This window comes from Tigriopus californicus, chromosome 1, assembly GCF_007210705.1.
Source record: "Tigriopus californicus strain San Diego chromosome 1, Tcal_SD_v2.1, whole genome shotgun sequence".
Lineage (NCBI taxonomy): Eukaryota > Metazoa > Arthropoda > Copepoda > Harpacticoida > Harpacticidae > Tigriopus > Tigriopus californicus.
The window spans coordinates 8,744,168-8,765,059 of NC_081440.1; the positions used below are offsets into that span (position 1 = coordinate 8,744,168).

At 41.2% G+C, this 20,892-nt stretch overlaps 1 protein-coding gene and 1 long non-coding RNA gene across 9 annotated transcripts; one reads left to right on the forward strand and one right to left on the reverse strand.

Annotated features, from left to right (window-relative positions):
• Nucleotides 1-1,962: 1,962 nt before the first annotated feature.
• On the reverse strand, nucleotides 1,963-3,415 carry LOC131880652 (uncharacterized). The gene is made up of 2 exons (XR_009373284.1): nucleotides 2,919-3,415; nucleotides 1,963-2,701 (listed from the first exon to the last, which is right to left on the reverse strand). It is a non-coding gene; the product is annotated as an uncharacterized LOC131880652 (long non-coding RNA).
• A 5,861-nt stretch (nucleotides 3,416-9,276) lies between these two features.
• Nucleotides 9,277-13,942, forward strand: LOC131879721 (uncharacterized). 8 transcript variants are annotated; one of them, XM_059226148.1, is made up of 6 exons: nucleotides 9,288-9,391; nucleotides 9,473-9,597; nucleotides 9,672-9,809; nucleotides 9,873-10,061; nucleotides 11,593-11,842; nucleotides 11,903-12,608. In XM_059226148.1, the coding sequence occupies exons 2-6, from the start codon at nucleotides 9,475-9,477 to the stop codon at nucleotides 12,370-12,372; spliced, it is 1,170 nt and encodes a 389-aa protein (XP_059082131.1). In that variant the 5' UTR covers nucleotides 9,288-9,391; nucleotides 9,473-9,474; the 3' UTR covers nucleotides 12,373-12,608. The 8 variants fall into 8 exon arrangements, with proteins under 8 accessions (XP_059082101.1, XP_059082131.1, XP_059082122.1 ...); XM_059226118.1 differs by lacking the exon at nucleotides 9,873-10,061 and having other exon boundaries at nucleotides 9,277-9,391; nucleotides 11,903-13,942; XM_059226126.1 differs by lacking the exon at nucleotides 9,873-10,061 and adding an exon at nucleotides 12,609-13,942 and having other exon boundaries at nucleotides 9,325-9,597; nucleotides 11,903-12,518.
• Nucleotides 13,943-20,892: the final 6,950 nt, after the last annotated feature.

Consider the following 20,892-nt stretch of genomic DNA (forward strand, 5'->3'; position numbering starts at 1 on the left):
GCCGGGCCACGAGGCGTGGCTCGGGCGGGTTTCTTGCGCCGGGCCGACGAGCGCGCCATTGCAGGACTGGCCGCTCGGGACGAAGAGCGAGAAGATTGCGCTGTCTCGCCATTGGCTTCAGACTCCAAAATGTACTTGGGCTTCTGGACTTGCGAAGCCGGGGTTCGTGAGGCCCGGGCCCGCCCACCACCGCCACCATGAGGCGGAGTGGCCCGCCGCGAGTCCGACTCACACGCTTCGGATGCCAGAGCGCGGGCAGATTTAGTGCGGGTACGCATGGAGCGACCCGTCATGATGAGGAGGAGGCGTCCAATCCCCAGAAGCGATGGCTCGCCCAGACAACGGGCATCCAAAAGTCAATTAGGCAATCCAATGGTTATCCTGTAGAACAGACAACGGCGAAAACAATGAGGCCGATCTTACACCTAGACGTCCAATAAGGCGACACACGCCCGTGTACGCTGGCTTTCCAGCCACCCACGCCAGTTTGGCCAGTCTGACTAGTCCGGCCGTGTGACTGACTACTCACTCACTCTGCCAGCCAGCACATAATACGAGGCCAGAGAAAAGAAAACGGGGATGCGCGCGCTATCAACCACTGAGGACAAATAGCGAGCGAGGCAACGGAATAACATAACAAGAAACGATTTCGTGACCAGTAGCAGGCTAGATTTTCCACCCAAAAAGGGGAAATTGGGATTGGACATTGAGATTGACAATTCCACAGTACTAGAAAATGAAAGGGTCATATTTCGTCCGTGTTTTACCTCTCAATCTTTATATGATATTTGGTCAACCAACGAATTTGAGTTGGCAGACCGAGCTAGTCCTTGAATGTAGGATTGATCTGGAATGCTAATTAAATTTGGCCAAGTCTGACTTGAAAGATGCAACTGGATCAACAAGGTCTACGTATTCCCACCGAATATTAAAATTAAACAATTAAAAAAATTAAAGCAAATTAAACAATGAAGGAGCCCGAGAAAGAAGAGATGTGGACTTCATTGTTCAAACTAGCTTGGATTATTAAGGGCTTCAATTTGCTCTCAAAAATACACAATAAGCCATTATGGTCACTAGAATTCGTCCTACAACCTGTGTTGGGACAAAGCTCATGGAAAACTTTAAAAATGTACAGTATCAGACATCTTTTGTATCTTCTTTGAACACTGAACAGTCCCAACTTTTTTAGTCTCTCCCAATATGAGAGGTCTTTCAATACATCAATGCTCCTAGTAAACATCTTAGGACTTGCTCGACCTTTTGCAAACCTGCTGAACTCATTAGAGCCTAAAAAGGCAAATCATATTCAAGATCTGACTGGACAGTAAACTTGAACAGAATTGGCATTATGATACTATCTCTGGAATGAAACATGCAATATATCCAACTATAGGCTTCAAAAGCTTTGTTAACTTTTAACTGGATATGCTCATTGAACTTTCCATTATTTTGATGGACTATGCCCAGATCCTTCATAGATAAGACCTGCTCCAAATCTTTGCCTCCATTATCTACAAGTGAAGTATTCAAAAGCATTGACCCAAAGGTCATTGAGCAGAATTTCATTCCATTCAGGGCCATATTACTCCCATTGACCAAAAAGTAGATTTCATCTGAGTTCTTTGACAAGCTACTGGAAATTGGCCATTCCTACCACAAAAACCCCTCAGGTTGTCTGCATAAGAAGAGATAATAAGAGGTAACAACCAAGCTTTTGAAGCGGGGCAAAAATACTAAAAAAAGGGAGGGGTCTTAGAATGGCACCCTATAGGACACCTGACTTGACATCATGAATCTCACTTAGCGGCATTTCAACCTCAACTATTTGCACCTTGTATTGAATGAAGTTTCTAATCCAATTTAGAACCTTCAATATCATGAAATTCTTTCAAGAAAATGCCTTGACCAGCTTTATCAAAGGCTTTGGCAAAATCAAGATCGACAAAATTGACTGACTCATAACTCTCTATTTATTTATTAACGGACCTTTGGAAATTTAAACCTTTGCAGGTCAAAAACACTTCATCAAGCAAAAGGAAACACACCAGATGGTCTAGTCACAGGGGAACACAAGACTCTCAAAAGATGTCAAAGTAGATCTGTAAGAAAGCTGGTCACGGATGATCATTTTCTACTCTTCTGCTAGGCTTTTTTCCTCCTTGCATCTTGCCCTCGACTCGTCCAACTTTTCTTGCGCCTACCACCTCCCAAGTCGCCTCCTTGTAGGAATTAGGTGGAACGGCGTCGCCTCCCATTTTCCGCTGTTGCCCATTTCAGAGGGTTTGTTGATCGATGTTGATAATGGTAATGATGATAATGTTAACAGCTACAAAGATGATTGGCCTACAAAGGCCATCCAAAGTCCTCCCTCTATCCTTGTTTTTGTTGTTGTCATGATTGTGTTGTGTGCCTGAGTGAGTGCGTCAATCAAAGTATATATATATATACCTATGTGGGTGCATGGGTGAGTGTGCATGTGTGTCTGAATTTGGCGGGAATTCCGGGCCGTTCCAGAGGCTCGATCCGCCAGTAAGGCGAACGGGCAGCTCGATCTTAGGATCAAGTGCATACCTTTCCGAGCGGTAGATTGTGTCCCACAATAACTCCACGAACCGAGTGCCGCTATTTCGATGGGCGGTCCTTAAGGGTGGGTGGTGAATTGAATTGGTAGCTAGCTCGCTGTAGGGTAAACGGTATTCTTCACCGATTAGTTGGCGGTGCTACTTTTTTTAAACCTAACCTAACCTAACCTAACCTTACTTAACCTAACCCAACCTAACCTAACACGATATTAATAGCCTTTAAGTTCTCTCTCCAAACCTTTCTAACAGTTTGTCACAAATTTAAAAATGAGCACCGCCAAGTACTCGGTGGAGAATAACGTTTATCTCGCTGTAGCCTTCTTGAAGCCCTACCTCCCTCGCTGGCTGGCTGGTTGGCTGGCTGGATGGCTGGCTCGAAAGCTGGATGGCTAACTTCCCGCCTGCGTGGCTTGGTGGCTGGCCTCTTACGCCGTTTGACGCTGTGCCCTGGCCAGTGGTGTTCAGTCTGCTGGTCACAAATTCGGCTTCCAGAACCCTGGGCTAGCAGGCTGACTCGGCAGAAGATGAAGCAGGAGGAGCTGCTTGACGACCAAAACCCTCGGGCTCAAAGGGTCTGGAGAATGGCCCACTTCCAATCCAGCCAAATATTGTGTGGCTAGTTGTGATGGGAACAAATCAAATTTCAAATTCAAGGTTGCCAGAAAACCTGGATAGCGAAGGTTTGAGAACCAAGGCAACCCTGACGAAAGAAAAATCAGGGTTACTTTTTGAGGCTGACTTTTTGAGGCTTGATCCTCATCACTAGTGGCTGGCAGCCAACGGCTCTCTCGGCTAGATCGCTTACTCACTCGCCTGCTTAGTCATGGGTCGGCTGAAGTCAATTAATCGAACTTATATGCTTGTAAAATTGTAAATCGTTAGTTTTTCAGGTCAAAATTTAAAAATCAAAAGGCAAGGGGGGAGAACATGGCCGGAAGGGCAATGTGTGGCTGGATTGTTTCAGGTTCATTAGGCTATGGCATTACCTGAGTTTAAGATACCAACCTCAAGAATAAGATGAAGAACACTCCATCAAGTAAATAATCACAGAAGGATGTTACTAGAGTTGTTTTCTTTCCAATGATATCACTTTAGTAATGGCATGTTGGGAAACCGTTAGCTAGCCTCAAAATATCACCCTGATTATTCTCACTTCAAACTAAGGCAATCTTTTTGATTGATAATAACTCATTACTAGGAAATTAACTATTGCCTTTACTTTCCAAGTTTCCTGGTACCCTTCCTATAATTTTGATGATCATTTGATCCCATTACTCCTATTGATGGTTTTATAGGGTGATAGGCTTCAACAACAAAGCAATAAGGGTTGATCATTGTCTGAGCAACTCATACATCAAGTTTGATGATAAAGAGTATGGTTTAAGAAGTTTGACTAGATTCTTTAGAAAAAAAGCATTAATTTATTTGTGTGGCGGCATTACTATTAACTGCTTAGAACTCTCATCACAATAGACACTGAAAATATTCAATTGCTTCTGGTGAAATGTAAAAAGAATATTTTATTTAAAAAAGGCAAAATATTGAAAAACCAGGCCCAATAATTAAGAAAATGAAAAGACTTGATTCAAAGATACTAAAAATTGCTATTGCTTTTTAACTAATTGTAACTGTGAAATTTGAGACTCTGTACACCACTGAGTTTTCATGATTAGTTTTGAATTGAGCCAAAACAGTGTTACTAAATAATCAAGTTCAAAATACTTTATCTATGGAATTTGTCACCTATCAATAACTCACTAAAGTTAAAAGGCCATTTGGGTTTAAAAGAGGCTTTACTAAATGGATCATTTTCTTTGCACTTTTATTTCGGTGTATTTGTTTCACAAAATCTCAAATTTGGTGTTGCAAACTTTGTTAAAGCCAATATTGCAACTTCTTAAAATGCACCCTTCTCCCAAAGGTCTGAAATTCAGATGCCACAAACTATTAAAACTCTTTTATAAAAAATTTTGAAGACTAGTTAAAAGAAGGGTGGGTTTTCATATTTTGCAATTTCAATTGCTTCATATTGATAAAATAACGTAGCCAAGATTTGGATAAATACAATGCTAAGTTGAACTACACGAATGTTCTCGTTCATTAAAGTTAATTACAGGATTGCAACAAAAAACGCACCACTGGAGGCAGGGCTGAATTTCCGAAGCAAAAACGAACGTAACAAATGACACGTTGAATTATAAAAGTGACACATAAAAGAAGGAAACTGACGAAACAAATAAACTGAGGATCAAATCAACCTCATATTAGAGGGAAGATCAAGGACACTTATTTTAACAGTTTGATAATTTCACATTGAAAGAAACCAAAGAGAATCAAGTGCTTCTTTGTTTTGACTAACCTGGATATTGGAGGGCTCATAATTGTAAACTCTTACATTCACTAAATACATCCTTCTCCCAAAAGTCTAAATTTCAGATGCAGCGAATTATTAACACTTTTTTATCATTGTTTTTGAAGACTAGTTAAAAAAAGAATGGTTTTCATATTTTGCACTTTATCTTGGTAAAAAGAAGTAGCCAAGATTTGGATAAATGTAATGCTAAGTTTAATTACATTAACAAGTGAAGTTCATGATTGCAACAAAAAAACTGCACCAATGGAGGCAGGGCTGAATTTCCTAATCAAAAACGAACATAAAAAATGACTCGTCAGTGTATGAAAGTGCAACATATATACCAAGATGCATTATTAATGTTCTTTGGTACAACAATTTGTCAGAAAAATGTCCAATTTTAGGATTATTAGACACCAAAACTGTTATTTTTCCGGAAATTTGGTCAAAACCACCTGAATGTTTAAAAAGACCCCAAAATTATAAGATGTTATTTAAATACCACACTAAAAAAGGTCTCTACTCATCCTGCTTATTTTGCAATCTCACATAAACCCAAATCATTCATAAGAAGTTTAATCACTTTTGTTTGCATCTGTCTTCACATTATTTCAAAAAATTTGAATGAAGCAAAAAAGTCATGGTTCTTCCCTACAAATGCTCTTTTTCCTTTTTTGGCCGCTAAAGTTTGTTTAGCTCCTATTTCGCAGTCCCTATAAAGAGGAATCGGCCCAATCGGCCTGTTATTTGATAGAGGCTGACTCACAAAGCGCCCTCTGAAGTGCAGAACCTAAATCATATTTCGTGCAGCTTAAGGGGGCTTGCTGCCTGGATTCTTCCTTTTTGACTCAGCACATCTAGTTTGAATATTTTTGTGTTGCAAAAGTGCCTAAAAAGTATGATTTAAAACGAAACTTCATAACAGGATCTTGTTTTTTCATCACACCACTCATTTGGCTTAGTAAGGAAACTACTTGCAAGTAGACCTTTGTCGTAATGGCAGTTCCCAATTGTCCTATACATAACGTTCCTTATAAAAACACTTCTCAATGAGGGCTTTCAAGTTGGCGTCATCAATTGTCCAAAGGTGTTGCCATCTACCGTTCAAAGAACCGGTTTCTTGAAAAGTGGCTTGTTTAGAATAAGAAGTTTGGCATTGCTTTGAACGAATTTGGCATTTAATTTCATACACTGCGATCAAGGAATGGTTAAGCTAACATATAATTTCACTTTTATAAGTTTTAAACCATTGCCATTGATGCATTTAACAAATTAGTGGATATGCTCAGGGATTTATGTTTTGATTCAGACAGTGACCACTCAACCATGTGGACAACTTGACCCAGGACAACTCGATCCAGTGGACAACTCAACCCAGTGGACAACTCAACCCAGGACAACTTGACCAAGGGGACAACTTGACCCAGCAGGCAACTTGACCCAACAGACAAATTTTTACAAACAAAGGCAATAATTTATGCAATTTGAAAATAACTGTTGAAAAAGAACCAATGCTTTTCTTGTTTGTTATAAGTTGCAGTAGTTACTAATAAAGTGGATAGGATGTAACAAGATATCTCAAATTGTTACAATTTGAAATTGCATGGAAAAATGTGTTTTCTATATGCTGTTTATTTTCATATCAAAAAGTAATGGAGTTTATCTATGCTTTCAGTTTATCAGGTCTTGAATTAGTTCTAGAAAATTATGATGATTATACCCTCCTGAAAGCTTTTCAAAATGAAACTGAAGATGTTAACTAGATACCTCAAATCTTTTGAATGTTGTTTCCTCTCCCATTCAGAGCATTTTTGTGCCAAATAAGATAGTAATTAAGTATTTTAAGGTTGATATTATTGTCATTAAAAAAAGCGCTCTCACACTTTCAATTTAGCATTAAGCATTGTTATAAGACTTCTGATGCATCTTTTCCATTCTCTAATAATTACTTTGAGCAATATTTCCAAACCCATCTTATTACATATATTTTTAGCGTCTAAAACTCAAACTCATTTAGTTGAATCAATCTAAGATTACACCTTCCTTTTTCTCAAATTTGGCTTATGCATGGAATGATTTCCACCTAACATGTTCAGTTGTAATAGAGTTTTTCAATTGCATGTAAGTTCAATTTAACATAAAAACACAATGTTTTAAGTATTCATGTCTAAAGTTCAAATGCCTTTACGTACAAAATTGAGCAAAAACAAGAAACATTTTTATTAAAAGCTGTTATTTGTCTTTTTAGTACTAATATTGCTTGTTACAACTCATGGTGTTAAAAAATAGCTTATGAATACTGTGGATACCACTCTGAAAGCCTACTAGCGTACCCTTTGTTTGGTGCAACCTTTAGCATCCATATCATGAAAAAAAGGAGAATTAATGAGTATGATTGCCTCAAGGGTGATGGGCAATATTGTATTCCTACCCACAAATGGGACAACCACGCCCAATTGGGGTTCTCATTTGAAAAATTGACTCTCAAGAAATGGAAAGCAGCGCCTCTAAGAACTGAACTTCATGCGTCCTCTTGAGCAGTGCTTCCAGATGAATGGTAAAGAAAAGCGGCAAATAATTTTAAAACAGCGCAAGCAAGAGTCTCAGCTGACGAGACTGTCTGTTTACATCGTCTATCTCAGGGCACTCTCTTTCTTGCTTTCTTCCATAAAATGAGAGAGCAGATGCGGGAGGCTGGCTTGGCAAAAGCGGAAGCAAGGCTTGTTTGGCAGTAGGCTTTACGATAAATTCAAATGAAAATTCCGGAAAAGAACAACCAATAAATGCATTCTTGCAATACAAAAATTTATCCATATTTCCAATTGGTGTCTTCAGTTTTTCAACAGAAGGCCAATCAACCAATATAGAGCATCCTCTTTGACAGCCAGGCTCTAGAGGACGCACTTTACGCTCTCAACCTTTGCTAGGGCCATCCTGACGTCACCCTCCCTCCCTCGGTTTGTTTATTTGCTGAGGTGCCCATTCCTGTATTTAGTTGAAGGTAGCACTTCAGGTGGCCCTTCCTCAACACATGTTTTTTTGATGAATGTTTGGCCTGACCATAGAGGTTTGTCTTGAGGTCCCCCTTTTTACGCGCCAGTAGGTTGATGCAGGAGCTAGAAGATTCCCGATTGGTTCACATCTGACTTGTTTAGGAAGCCATGTTGATTTTAATTTTGCTATGGTTGGCTCCTGCCGTACTCCCGACTAAGACATAACGCAGCCAAAATGCCATTGATCGAAGCGCGCCTACCTGTATTCGAAGAAGGAATGCTTGCCCCTGACTTACTCCCACAGTGCTTACTCCCCAAAGCATTAACAAGAATTAAAAAAGGGTAAAAATCGAGGTTTTTTTTTTTAGCTGAACGATTACTGGATTGATTGAAAGCATCGCCCCTACAATTAAAAGCCGTACCCTATCGTCCATTCAGCTGTCTCCCATTCGCTTTGAGAACGATTTTTCCTGACTAGCGCGCATCGCATTCTCCAGGCCTTGCTTCCTCAATGCTCAAAGTGACCTAGTTTTTACAGACAAAATTTTCGGAGGTTGCGTGAGCTTTGTTGTTATTTCTGTGAAGTGACCATTCTGGACAAATTTGCTTATAAGCTGTTTCTTTCAAAGAGAAATAACGTCCTGAGGTGAATTTTTGGATATTGTCTCATCTCTTGCTTCCCATCAGGATCTAAAAGCTGTATCAAGTTTCAATGGAAGTATGCAAGTGCTAGATCTAGGGAACACTTTTGATCTTAATTTGTTTTCTTTTTGTTGTCGCGCAAATTAGAGAGATATGTCTAAAAATGCAAACATCAGTTTGGATATTTCAATCAACACTTTGAAAGGAAATGCAACCACAGTGAGAGGAGAAGGCTAAGCTGATCATGTTAATGCTATTATTATGAGGCAATTTGTTAGTTTGTGTGAGAATGCCTATTTAAGAAAGCTAAAGGGAACTATCTTGCAATTGATGACATGAGTTGATTTTGGTTTGCAAAATCTGATTCTTGTCCATTGATATTAATGGTACTTTGATGTATCTGCAATGGTATTATCTTTTACTAGTCTGGTGAGCACATTTTGTTATATGAAATAGTTCTGCTTGACAACATGCACTCTTAGGTAAGATGTAACTGTATATGATGTATAAAGTGAATTGAACTTTAAACCTTTTTTTTTTTGTTTTCGTGCAAAGTTTTAGCGCTAAAAAACATTGAAACGAAATCTGCAAACCATCTAGAATGAACCTCTTCGTCAAGGTGTGGATACAAGGCGTCAAAATTGCCAATTCAACCTCCGAACTTTTTGTCTGTAAAACATAGCTTAGATACTGAGGGTAAACAAAAACTGCGTCGTGGTCTCGTTGTAACTGAAATCTTAAGGCCAGTTTTTTATAGCTCGTACCTCGGAATTAGGGGCTTGGATGTTAACGGGTATGAAACTACACTCGCCCAATTGGTGAGCAGATGTTCATTCTGGGGAACGTCCAAGCCTTAACTTCGAGGTACAAGCGATTAAAAAACTCACCTCTGGTTACAGCCATGGTGATGAAAATGTACGCTTTGCCTCCGGTTCAACCCCTGCGTGGAAACGTGGCTCTGCCCGAGAGCATGTATCAACTCCCGCCCATAATGAGGCTGTCTCATTTGAATAACGACGACCGCGTGAGTATTAGACGTTGTGGCCGCGATTATATGTAAGGAATTGAGATGTTTTTGCGCTGTATTTATGTATGTAGCCACTTTCGACGGGATGGAATTGGGATGACGTGGAAGCACGTCAGTCCTCGCTTTTGAGTCAACTTCAATTGCTTCAAACCAAAGTGGCGTCACTGCGGAAAGACTTTGGGCTGCAAGAGGTGGAAGTGTTTCAGAAGGTAATGAATCTACCCGTTTATTGCAGATGAGCGGTTTATTACGTGAAAGAAGCCTTTTCTTAGCTTGCTGACTCTAGTTTTATGACCTTGTACCGAGATATCCCTCGTTTGTTGCCCCTCGGAGCAACCAGTTGGTCTTGGACAATTAGCCATCAATCTAATGTGACAGCTAGGCTGGGAAAAATGCGGGGCCTTGTCAATGAGTGGCGCCAACTTTGGTCCGATGTCTCAGCGGAGGTGCACATGAAACAAGTATGAGTGTGCCTTAATCCTTTGGTTTGCAAGTCGTACGTAAATCGGGACACGAGAGGCCATTTTCATAGAACACTCGTTAAGCGAGCGTACAGATGAAATCAATTCAACATTCAAATAGTAAAACAGCTCGATGATTATGAGGAATATCAATAACTTTTTCCATTTGGGTTTGCATTTTTTCTAGAACTTGCAGAGAAGCTTAATGATGTGCTTAGCATTAATAATAACCCCAACGCCACTGAATACTGATAGTGGTATATGAAATCATGATAACCAAAGACTTTGCTTTTCTTTGCTTTTTCGACATCATGGGTATGTCGAAGGATTTTAAAAGGGCCTGTAGCTTCCATTGCTTTGCTTGATTTTTGATCTCAGTTGGACATTAATTTCAATGTAACTCTCTTTCTATCTCAGGTCGACAGCAAATTTGAAAACATACGTCAACTTTTGTCAGCTTAGTAAAAAAGCTTTTCATAACAAGACTGAATAGGGTTAGGTCAATTATTTACTTCAGTGTTTCCAAATAAAAAAACAACAACAAATATTTGGTTTTTCAATGTCCAAAAGTAGACGACGTATGTTCCAGTTGTCCGAAAGTAAATGCAAGGCTCCATTCCCAGGAGCGTTAAGAAAGTAAGCAAAAACCCTTGAATGATTGAATTGCTTAATCAAAGCAATATATAGACCAGCAATTTCAAGCATAAATAATAATAATAATAATAAAAAACAATCTTGAACTAATGCGGCAGAATAAATGAAAAGCGACCTTTGGGAATAACGAAGACCATTACACTACGGCCAAGATACCGTCAGAGTATTTGGTAGCCAAATTAGGTAAAAGCAAGCCGCTTTTTCTCTTTTGAGGACTGCATAATCCTCTTTTTTTATTATTAAAGCTTCTCTTTTCTTACGAAGGAGGTCTATCTTGATAAAAAAAAACCTTTTTCTAGGAAATAGCCTCCATTGATCCGTTGCGGTTGTTTTTATTTCAAATTTATTTTTTATTCTATTGTTAATCAAGTATATTGGAAACATAGCTATGCATGTGCTCCTAGCGGAAAGGTAAAAAACTAGTAGGATGATAAATACCATTAATGGATTATGAGCGCACATCAAGAGCTTTTTGCGACCTTTATGCCCGGTGCAAGTTGGACAAAAATAACTTTTAGTATTTTTCTTTTATGAATAAGAAATACCCTGCTTGATTTTTTCTGGCCTGCCCAATAACTCCCTAATCTTTTTATTGATTTTTTGGATGGAAACTTCCTTACTTAACAAATGAATCCATAACCACCAAATTCAACTTTTTTTGCGATTTATTGCATTTCTAATTAAGATTAACAATAATCTTAATTAAGATCTAACTAAGCGACTAACTATTAGTCGCTAATACCAAAACTATTGCATCAAAATTTCCATCCTAGCTATGATTATGACATGGTCGCAGCCGTTTCATGTTTATCAAGGTAGGCATGTCATAAAATGTAAAATAAATGATGTCAATATTATTTTCAAATTTTTGTTTCAGGAACCCATGAAACGTGTTAGCGTGGTAGTACACGCCGATCCCCGTTACCCTCCGTACTCACTTTTGTGTGTTGGCAACTTGTTGAAAAAGGCCGGCTTTGCGACGAAAGTGAACAATCATGTTCACTCTGCGTTAAAAGAGCCGGTGAATAAGAATTTGGCGAATCATTTTGATTCTTCCGAATGGGATGAGTGTGGGGATGGCTCGGAATCTTGTGAAAATTATTGCCTGACTGTTATTTGGAAATTAGGTGAGCTTAAAAAATTAGTCAGCCTAAGCTTTGCTATTACTGACGCCATTTTTTTCTTAGTTGGATTGGACCCTTATGCGAGTATAGGATTCGACATTGTGAAAGGAGAAGCCAACATTCTCCGCCATTTGGTGCGAAGTTTGTCCACTGTCTTTCATTATGAGACTGATGACCATCAAACGCTTGTCTTCGACTCCCTTATGGACGACGTCCACGAAAATGTCACGTGGGGTTCTGACCGAGATTGTGTGTCCTTCCTTGAGCGGTCTGAATCATTTTTCTTGAGTGGTGCTCAGCGTTCGTTCGTGGACTTTTTAGTTTGGTCTGCCCTCTTGAACAAAAGATTCACCATACCGTCCAGACGACTCTTGCAATGGTACACGGCTGGGTTAAGAGAGAACGGAATTCCTTTACAACGTCGAAACAGCTCTCGATTGTCCGAATCTCGAGGTGGAAGTATGCCAAGGAACAGAAAAAAGACCCTCTCTTGCTCTTCAAACCATGCCTCTGCAGTTATTCGTGTGGACTAAGATGCAAATGATATGATACTTTGTAGAAATGAACTGACGGGATGATTATTATACAGAGCCAGCTTTCACCCCAGCCTTCATTTCTGCTTATTAGGCAACCAATCCTGTAACTCAGACAGAATTGGTTTTTCGTGATCATCGATCAAGTAACTCACTCTTTAATACATCGCAAAATCTGCTTTCTAAGTTTTAATTTGTAATACCATCAAGTAACGAACGAGTGAATTTTTTTCCAGGTCCATTGGAACAGCTTTTAGCACTCTCAAAATGACGGCAGCTTCGAATGGAAGCCTGATTGGAAAACCAAATCCTTACCCCTTCCTGTCGATCAAACCTTTCGTTGAGTGTGCTGAAGAATGGTTACCCCTTCTGGAGAAGGATGAACGTCTGAACATTGTTTACATGGAAAAACTGGATGGATCCAACACTGCTGTTAGCTCGGACGGAATGGCGTGTTCCCGTCGATTAGTGTTACTAGATGGGCCCTCTGTTCCTACCAAGGGTAAGAAGATGGCCAATTTCATGGGTTTTGAACTAGACTTCATCTTACCATACGTTGAAAAGGTTCAAAGAATGTATGAAACTGAAATAAGACAATGGTTTCCGCCAAAAGATGAAGTGGTGGCCGTTTGTTATGGTGAATTAATTGTGCCTGGGACATCTTTTTCGAAGGAGGACGTGTTCAACTATCAAATGAGGGGGGGCGAAAGCAAAACTCCTAACCGAGAAAAAAATCAGATGTTCCTGAGAGGAAAAATTTACAGTTACTCTGTTGGTCTGCATTTTAAGACTTTGATCAGTGTGGAAGAATATAAAGAAAAAATCGAAAAACTTCGCAAGAAAGGCTATGAGCCCTATTATAATTCCAGCATGAGTCATATCGGCACAGAATTCGACAAAATCATTTATTTGTTAATGAATGACAAATTGAAAGATCTCCTCGACCAATTCAAGTTCAACACGTACAAGCACAACCATGATTATCTACTCAACACAATAAGTAAACTGAGAAATGACCTGTTGAAGCCAAATATGGTTGAAGGTTACATTTTACTGATACCCAAGCTTAGCTTAATATACAAGCTAAAAGGAGCTTACGATACGTTTTCCGACTCCAGGTTGAAGAAAATTGATGTCGTCGTCGAAAAATTGAAAGACAAAGCTGAAAAACAGCCGAACTTCAAGGATCTCGCTGACTTGTTTTCCGACATTTGCCAAGCATCAAAGGACACCAAGACGAGCAAGAAGATCGAGAAAGCCATTGATTCGGCAATGAGCAAGTTTCCAAGACTTCAGGACTTAGTTGATGGGGATGAGAAGTTGGAAGAGACGAAGAAGATCCTCGTCAATGTGTTGTTAAAAGAGATCAATGATAGTGAAGATTTAGAAATGGCTCCAAAAGAAACTCTTTCGAATTTGACGGAAAGAATAGCATCCATGCTAACATCAGATTCTTCGGCTGAAAAAACAACCAAAGAGGGATTGGGAAGTCCACAAAACTGAATGTGTAAAAGCAAATTATTTTTCATCAATCTAATCAATATGAAGAAAATAGATAACCTCGACAACACCTCTGCTCATTTCTCTCTCCCCTCCAACTTTTCGGATTCGCATCGGATTGAGCAACAATTTTCGGTTTCGGGTTCAAATTCGGACTGGCGAAATTTTTTTGTATTCGGATTCAGATTTGGTCGGATTGAACTTTTTGGTCGTATTTCGGATTCGGATTGAGGAATGGAAAAGTTAGATTAGGATCCAAACCAAATGCAAAATTTCAGGATTAGCTAAACATTTTTTTATGAAAAATTGTTTCTTTCAGAATTCTCATGGGGAATCGAGAACATTACAATTGCAAACATTGAAAAAACTACCATCTTAAGAAAATGTTGTAATTCCACATAGACAAAGAGTCTCAAAATGTCTTGCAAGAATAAAGGAATTAAAGTATTTTCTTTTTTTTGTATTTGGTCGCTAGGGTCGGAGGGATGAGCCTCGCCCGGCCAGCGAAGCTAGCCATCACATCGTCCTTCTTATACTTTTTCTGATAGGCAGTGTCGTGTCCGTATCAGTTTGGTTCTCCGTCTGTGGGCAGGGTTAGCGTCTAAAAGTTTCATTCAGAAAGGTCGGGGAGGAGATTCGAACCGGGGACCTCTCCCGTATAAGGGAACTGCGCTAACCACTTCACCACGTCTCCTCCCGAAGGTTTACTTCCGGCGCCGGGATTTGAACCCACGACACCTGGGGAGAGGATTCATGCCTTGTTAGCGCTGCCCCTTAGACCGCTCGGCTACACCAGCTCCTTTATGTACCCTAAAAATTCATTTTTACGGAAAATGGAAGACAAATTCCTCAACACATCAACCCCATCAATTAACAATTTGTGCACCATTTTGAAAACAAGAATATTCATAAGAAAAGCAATTAACATACATTTTATGTTTTATTGTGAGACTAATTGTCAATTCCTTCATTTGTTGGTATTATCCAGTTTTTAAACCTGGTCTGATTCATGCAAGTTCAATATCATTTTTCTAGAAATACTTTGAAATAAATGGGACAGGAAGAAAAAAAACGAAACAATGTAAGAAAGAAGATCATTGAATGAATCAAATTGACAATGAACAATCTCTCTAGGAAATAATGTTGCTACTTCAGCTTTAAGGAAAGGGGAATATGAAAGCACAAAGTTCATTCAGGGACCTTCTTGGGAATATATGAAAGATTGTGACAAAAATATATTTATGCTTTCAATGACATTTGCATTCTATTGCTGGAATAATTTGCATTTTTTTTGCAAAAACACATTATTTGATTACTACGCAATCCCGACATTTCATAACGTTTATGGGACAGAATGAATTTTGACTTTTGTCTTTAAGTCAATTGGATATCGAAAATTCGGATCAGTTCAGTCCAGTGACGGGACGGGAGCAAATAAATTTTCAAAATCAGGATGGCCAGAAAGCTAGGAAAATCTAAGCAGCAGTTGTTTCCAACATCAGGTAAAAGGTTCGCTTGGAGCTAAAAGGTAACCCTGGTTTGATTGAAGAAAAATCAGGGTTACTTTTTGTGACTAACAAACGGGTTTCTGATGTTCCACTAGTCATGCCACTGAAAATGTAAATTGGTAGCCCTAGTCGCAACCTCCCGTGATTATTTATTTGATCGATTGATCCCATCAGTAGTTCAGTCCCGTCTTTTGTTGAGGGTAGTCGCAAGATTTGTTGCTCCTAATCTTGACAGAACGGCCAGTCTGAGCGTGTTGTGTAAGTGGTCGTATGGCTGCTTAAGGTAACACTTTGCTTATTAGCTTTCTCCTCTTCCTATTAATAGTAGTTTAGTCGGTTAAACTAAATTTAGGGGACACACGGAAGCAGCAGTAAGCTACGTTGTGACGAGGAGAAGGTGGGGTCGACAAGGACTCCAAATGGATAAAAGGAAGGAAAATGCGCGCAGAGCACTGCGGGACAGTGGACGACGAGCAACAACCACAGTGGTAGGCACATGTTGGAAAACTGATTAAACAGATTAAGAAATCGATAATTCAGCAATGGTCAAAGAATTACGACTTATTAATCTCAAACTGGAGAATGTATCCAGAATTTGGGAACCAGAAACTTTGCAAATGTTACTGCTATTTCTTATTGTGAAACTCTCTGACAAATGGAGTGGTCATAGCAAAGTGATTTTCTAATTCAAATTGACTTATAATTTGTCATCTCATTCCATGATAGGTGGTGGCACGCAAAAGACAATATGCAAAACATTGATGTTGAGTTCTTTTTTGGAGTTTGAGTATAAACCTCACAGTCTTGAGTCAGTTAATATATATTGTTCATACTTTTTCTCTTAGAAGCCATCACTTTCATTCGAAGATAAAGGGCTTCTCTGGATACTAAAATCAGTAGTTGTGTCTCGTTAATATTTTTATTTCTTGACCCATCTATCTATGTCAATATTTTTACCCTAATTCTAGGTTAATTCATTCATTTTTTGTTTAAGGAGTATTTCACTTTTTGATTGTTTGGTTTGTTCATTTCCTGTACTTGTTAATGTAGTTGAATTTTCTTGTATTCAATCAGTTTAATTTCGCATTTTCAATACTAAATTTGGCTCTAGAGCCTTCTTTTGTTCTATTCCATTCCATTGATTTTTGCTTATTCTTATTGTCGAGTTGTATGCTGGGTGAGGCTAGCTAGCTGGTCAGTCAAGAGTAGGTCATCGTCATTCTCTTCTCCTCTGTTGCTAGCCCCAAGCTAGCGGGACTTAATTTCTTCTCTTTGTCTGTCCCTAGGGAGTACTTCTCTCTTGCTCTCCTATTTCTGTCATCTTTTTTCTCCTTCACCTTCTTATTTTCCTCTTGTTCATTTCTAACGGCTTTTCTCTACTTGAAGGAGGAAGGTCAAGAGAATATTTTGCCATATTTTGGTCAGGTCTCCAGTTTCTTTTATTTTGCATTTCTCAATTTTCGCTTTCAAAAACATGGAAGCGTTATAGAAAGGATTTTCTGAAGGGGCAAGGTATTGTCTTGAGTTGTCATTGGATGGGAAAACTTGTTTCCTCCATCAACAAGCCTTTCATAATGGAAGCGTTGATAGCTTGGGTTCGTCACACCTGGCCACTACTTGATTGTGGGATGAACCGGATGAACCAGTCAAGTGTACGAAGGCAAAAGGGACACAGGCACAGGCAGAGAATTTCTTCTCTCTTCTCAGCGGACTGTATAAATGATATTTCCTTGACACACACCTTAATTTTCCGTCAACTCTTTATTTGGGATAACGTTCTTTCTCTTTTTCACTACTGATTTTCTTCTGTGTTCCTGCGTGATGCTTGTTCTTCTCTCCCATCCGACTTTGTTCTTCCGCCTGACATGTCTTCTTCCTTCCTGGCTGCTTTGGCGTCACTTTTATTCCCTGGTTTCTACACGGCTTGCCTCCCGGGTACGGATCATGCATGCTCAGGGGGCCCAAGTCCAGCAGAATCTTCCAGGGCGCCTGAGCTCACTCCTAATCTTTGATCCATTCCTCCCCCCATTCCGCGGGGCAAGGGGTTCCCTGATGGCTGCATCTGCTTCAGGAGTAGGAGCAGACAGATTTTGATAATGGTTCTTTGAACCAAACCCTCCGCAGTCTTGACGGTAATAGCCCAAAACAACCCATCGACACCAGGATGGACATCCTCCACAGTGCCCGTCCTCCAGGTTGATCTGGGCTCAGACAATCCTACCAGCATGATGATGTTCTCTATTTGCACTTGCCATTTGTTTCAGGTTAGGAGGGTGGGGAGGTATTTGGTGTTCCACCTTTCCCACATATGGTCCACCACTCCCTGGATGAAGCCGAAATGGTTGGGGGTTAGAACTCTGGGGTCTCCCTTGTCTGAGCTTTCGTAAGTGAAAGGGCGGGCATTGAGCATCCCAGTGATTTCGCAAAAGATTGTCCAGAGCTCATAATCTCTCAAATGTCTCCTTGCCATCTGGTTGTCCTCCAGGATCCGGAGCATGGCCTTTTTGCCGAATTCACAAGGGACTCGTGCACGTGCTGCAGGGACTTGAAACTTCCACTTTATTTGTTGTCCAAGACCCATATCACCACTGGACGTCTCCAGAGGCCAGTTTTTTTAAACACTTGTACCTCCAAGTTAAGGAGTGGATGTTAACCGGTATTGAAATGCACTCGTCGTAAGTGCTCAGTAGATGCTCATTCTGAATAACGTCCGAGCCTTAACTCGGAGGTACGAGTGTTTAAAAAAAACTCACCTCTGGTCACGCAAAAGGTTGTGGGCGCCTACAAAGTTGGTGCCATTGTCGCAGTAGAGTAGGTCAGGCTTCCCCTGCAGGCTAACGAAATTGCTTAGAGTATTCGTGAAGTCCTGAGTGCTGAGGGAGGGGACCACCTCCAGATGCACGGCTGGGGTGGTCATGCAAGTGAATATCACTCCCCATCTCTTCTCAATCTTGTTCCTCAGCACCAGGCCATCCAGTGGGCCAAAAAGATCCACTAAAGTGTTCAAGAATAGGGCTGCGCCATGGCAAATCTCTCTGGAGGTAGATCAGCATTTCTTGGTGGGTAGGGCGAGCTTCCAGCCTTTGGCACATCCAGCATTTGAGGCGTGTTTTCCAAACAGCCTCACGTCCCCTAAGGCTCCAGTACTTTTGGCAAATCATTGCCAAGCCTTGATTCACACCTGGATGGTGACCAAGGCTCTTCCTTGAGGATCAGTTAGGTAAGAGGGTGACGTGGGCAGAGAATAATGGGGAACTGTTGGTCATAGCCAACCTGAGCCCTGCTAAGACGACCCTGGGCTCAAACAACTCTGTCATTGGACACAAAGGGCGCCAGATTCCTCATCCAAGATGCATTTTGGGAAGCCAATTCTCCATTCTTCCCTAAGTCATTGGGAAATGACTCCCTCTGGGCCTGGGCAATCAGTTCATGGATACCATTGGGAACAGGTCCGGTGTTGGACATGTTCCTCAAGGAGCTCCTGGAGATTGGTGGCTCCTTTACCCACATAATTGACCGCTGCTTCCACAGGTTGGTGTTTCTGTCCTTGCTCCTCAATGGTTGCACTAATCTCTATATCTGGAGGTCAGTCCTTGTCAGTTTGCCTCAGAAACACAGGGCCATTGGTCCATGAATTGAATGCTTCACTATCAGGCAAGGGTTTGGGTCTTGTTCCAAGGTCTGCAGGGTTTATTTTTCCACTCTCTGGCCAGGGTCAGACTCTGGATCTCGCCAATCCTGAAGGCCACATATGGTTTGAAGGTTTGGGCCACACTAGCAATCCGGCATCGCACCATACGGCTATTGGTCCAGAAGAACGTCTTATTGATTATCTCCCTCAAGGTATGCCCCAAATGATCAGCCAGCCTTGCCACTAAAACAGCCGCTTGAAGTTCAAGCTTGGGTATTGTCATGGGCCTCTTTGGTGATACCCTAGTTTTTGAACAGACCAGAAGCATTGAGGCCTGTCCATCTGGTAGGATTAATCTTAAATATGCAACTGCACAGAATGCTAGACATGGACCAAGAAGTTCGTGACGTTCTCTCTGACGGTAACTTCAACCTCAAAGGTTGGCAGACAAATCACCCTGTGGTGGCTTGGAATATCAACAACTTTGGGTAATTGTGGCTATTGAGGTAATCATCAACATAGAATTGTTCATGGATAGCAAGCCTTGCCTCCTTGCTACATGATGAGTCATCCGCCGTTCTCAGGAGGGTGGAGATGGCCAATCATGGGGAAGGAGCATCCCCAAATACTACTCAGTTCATCTGTTAAGTATCCAATTGAGCATGGTTGGGGTCACGCCACAGGAACCAATGATATCAAGCATCTTCCCATCTCATCAGGATCGGGCTGAACATTGCTTCAATATCGGCCTGGACAACAACAAGTCTCTCTCGTAAACGCAACAAAACGTTCATTAAGTCTTGTTGGAGTGGAGGTCCCGACAGCAGGACATCATTTAAGCTCCTACCATTGAATCGAGCGGCCGAGTCGAATATTACCCTCACTGACCCCTTGTCCTCCATGGTGAGATAGGAAGGCTTGTTGGACATGGTTAAGCTCCCTCTCATCAACGATTTGAATGGCATATCCCTCATGTATCGTCTTCTCCATGGCCCTTTGATAGGTCTTGGCAAAGGTTTTGTCACGGGCAAATTGTCGTTCCAGACCTTCAAATTTTTTCTCAGACATTCTCCGGTTGTTCCCAGGTCGGGGTTCTCCTGGGACCCATGGAAGAGCTACTTCATAACCTGGTTGGCTGCTGAGTTTGGTCGTATTCTCTTTGATTGTCTTCAATGCGTACTCGTCTTGGAGACTCCTCCCTTTCTTGCACGTAGATTGACCTTCAGACTCATATCCTTTGGTGGCGAAGAACTCACTCAATTTCTGGTCCAATATCGCGTCCCCTTCTTGAACAAAATTTGAGAAACCCAACTCCTGCTCATGGTGATGCCCCTGCTGAATGGGACCGCGACATACCCATCCCAGCTTGGTCAAGAAGGAGTGGGGCTCGGCAGGTCCCCCTCTCTTCTGCTCCAACGGGTCAATGAGGAGCCCAGCATCCAGTCCAAGAAGAAGCTCCACGTGATCGCAATTTTTCGGCAATGGGAGATCTCGTAGTTGGCCCCATCTTCCCTTGATGGTTGACCACTTCATCCCTCTTAGACCCATGCACACCGCGGGGAGTGACCTCACATCAAGGGGTGTTTCTTCTTGCCATTGGGATGGCTGACCATGACGGTTCCACTAAATGACTTCAATGTGCTTGTAGTCGTCGTTCCGTGAATGATGAGGGAACCAGGGGGAGGACAGCTGTTCCAAGCTTCTTGAACACCCTCTCGCTGATGAGGGTTGAGTCGGACCCTTCATCAATCAAGCCGTTCACAACGTTGGGATGTTGGGACCCCAACACTTAATGGGAATGATACCCAAAGCCACCCGTCGGCCGTGAGACACGCTGTGGCTGCTAGCTTGAACGTCCTGAACATCTTGTTGGGTTTTCCA

Excerpts from the sequence above, each read along its gene's own strand:
- LOC131879721 (XM_059226109.1), top strand. The coding sequence starts at position 9,400 with ATGTTCATTCTGGGGAACGTCCAAGCCTTAACTTCGAGGTACAAGCGA. Across the intron at positions 9,810-9,872 it reads AGGTGGAAGTGTTTCAGAAG|CTTGCTGACTCTAGTTTTAT; the intron begins GTAATGAATCTA and ends GCCTTTTCTTAG. Across the intron at positions 11,843-11,902 it reads GACTGTTATTTGGAAATTAG|TTGGATTGGACCCTTATGCG; the intron begins GTGAGCTTAAAA and ends TTTTTTTCTTAG.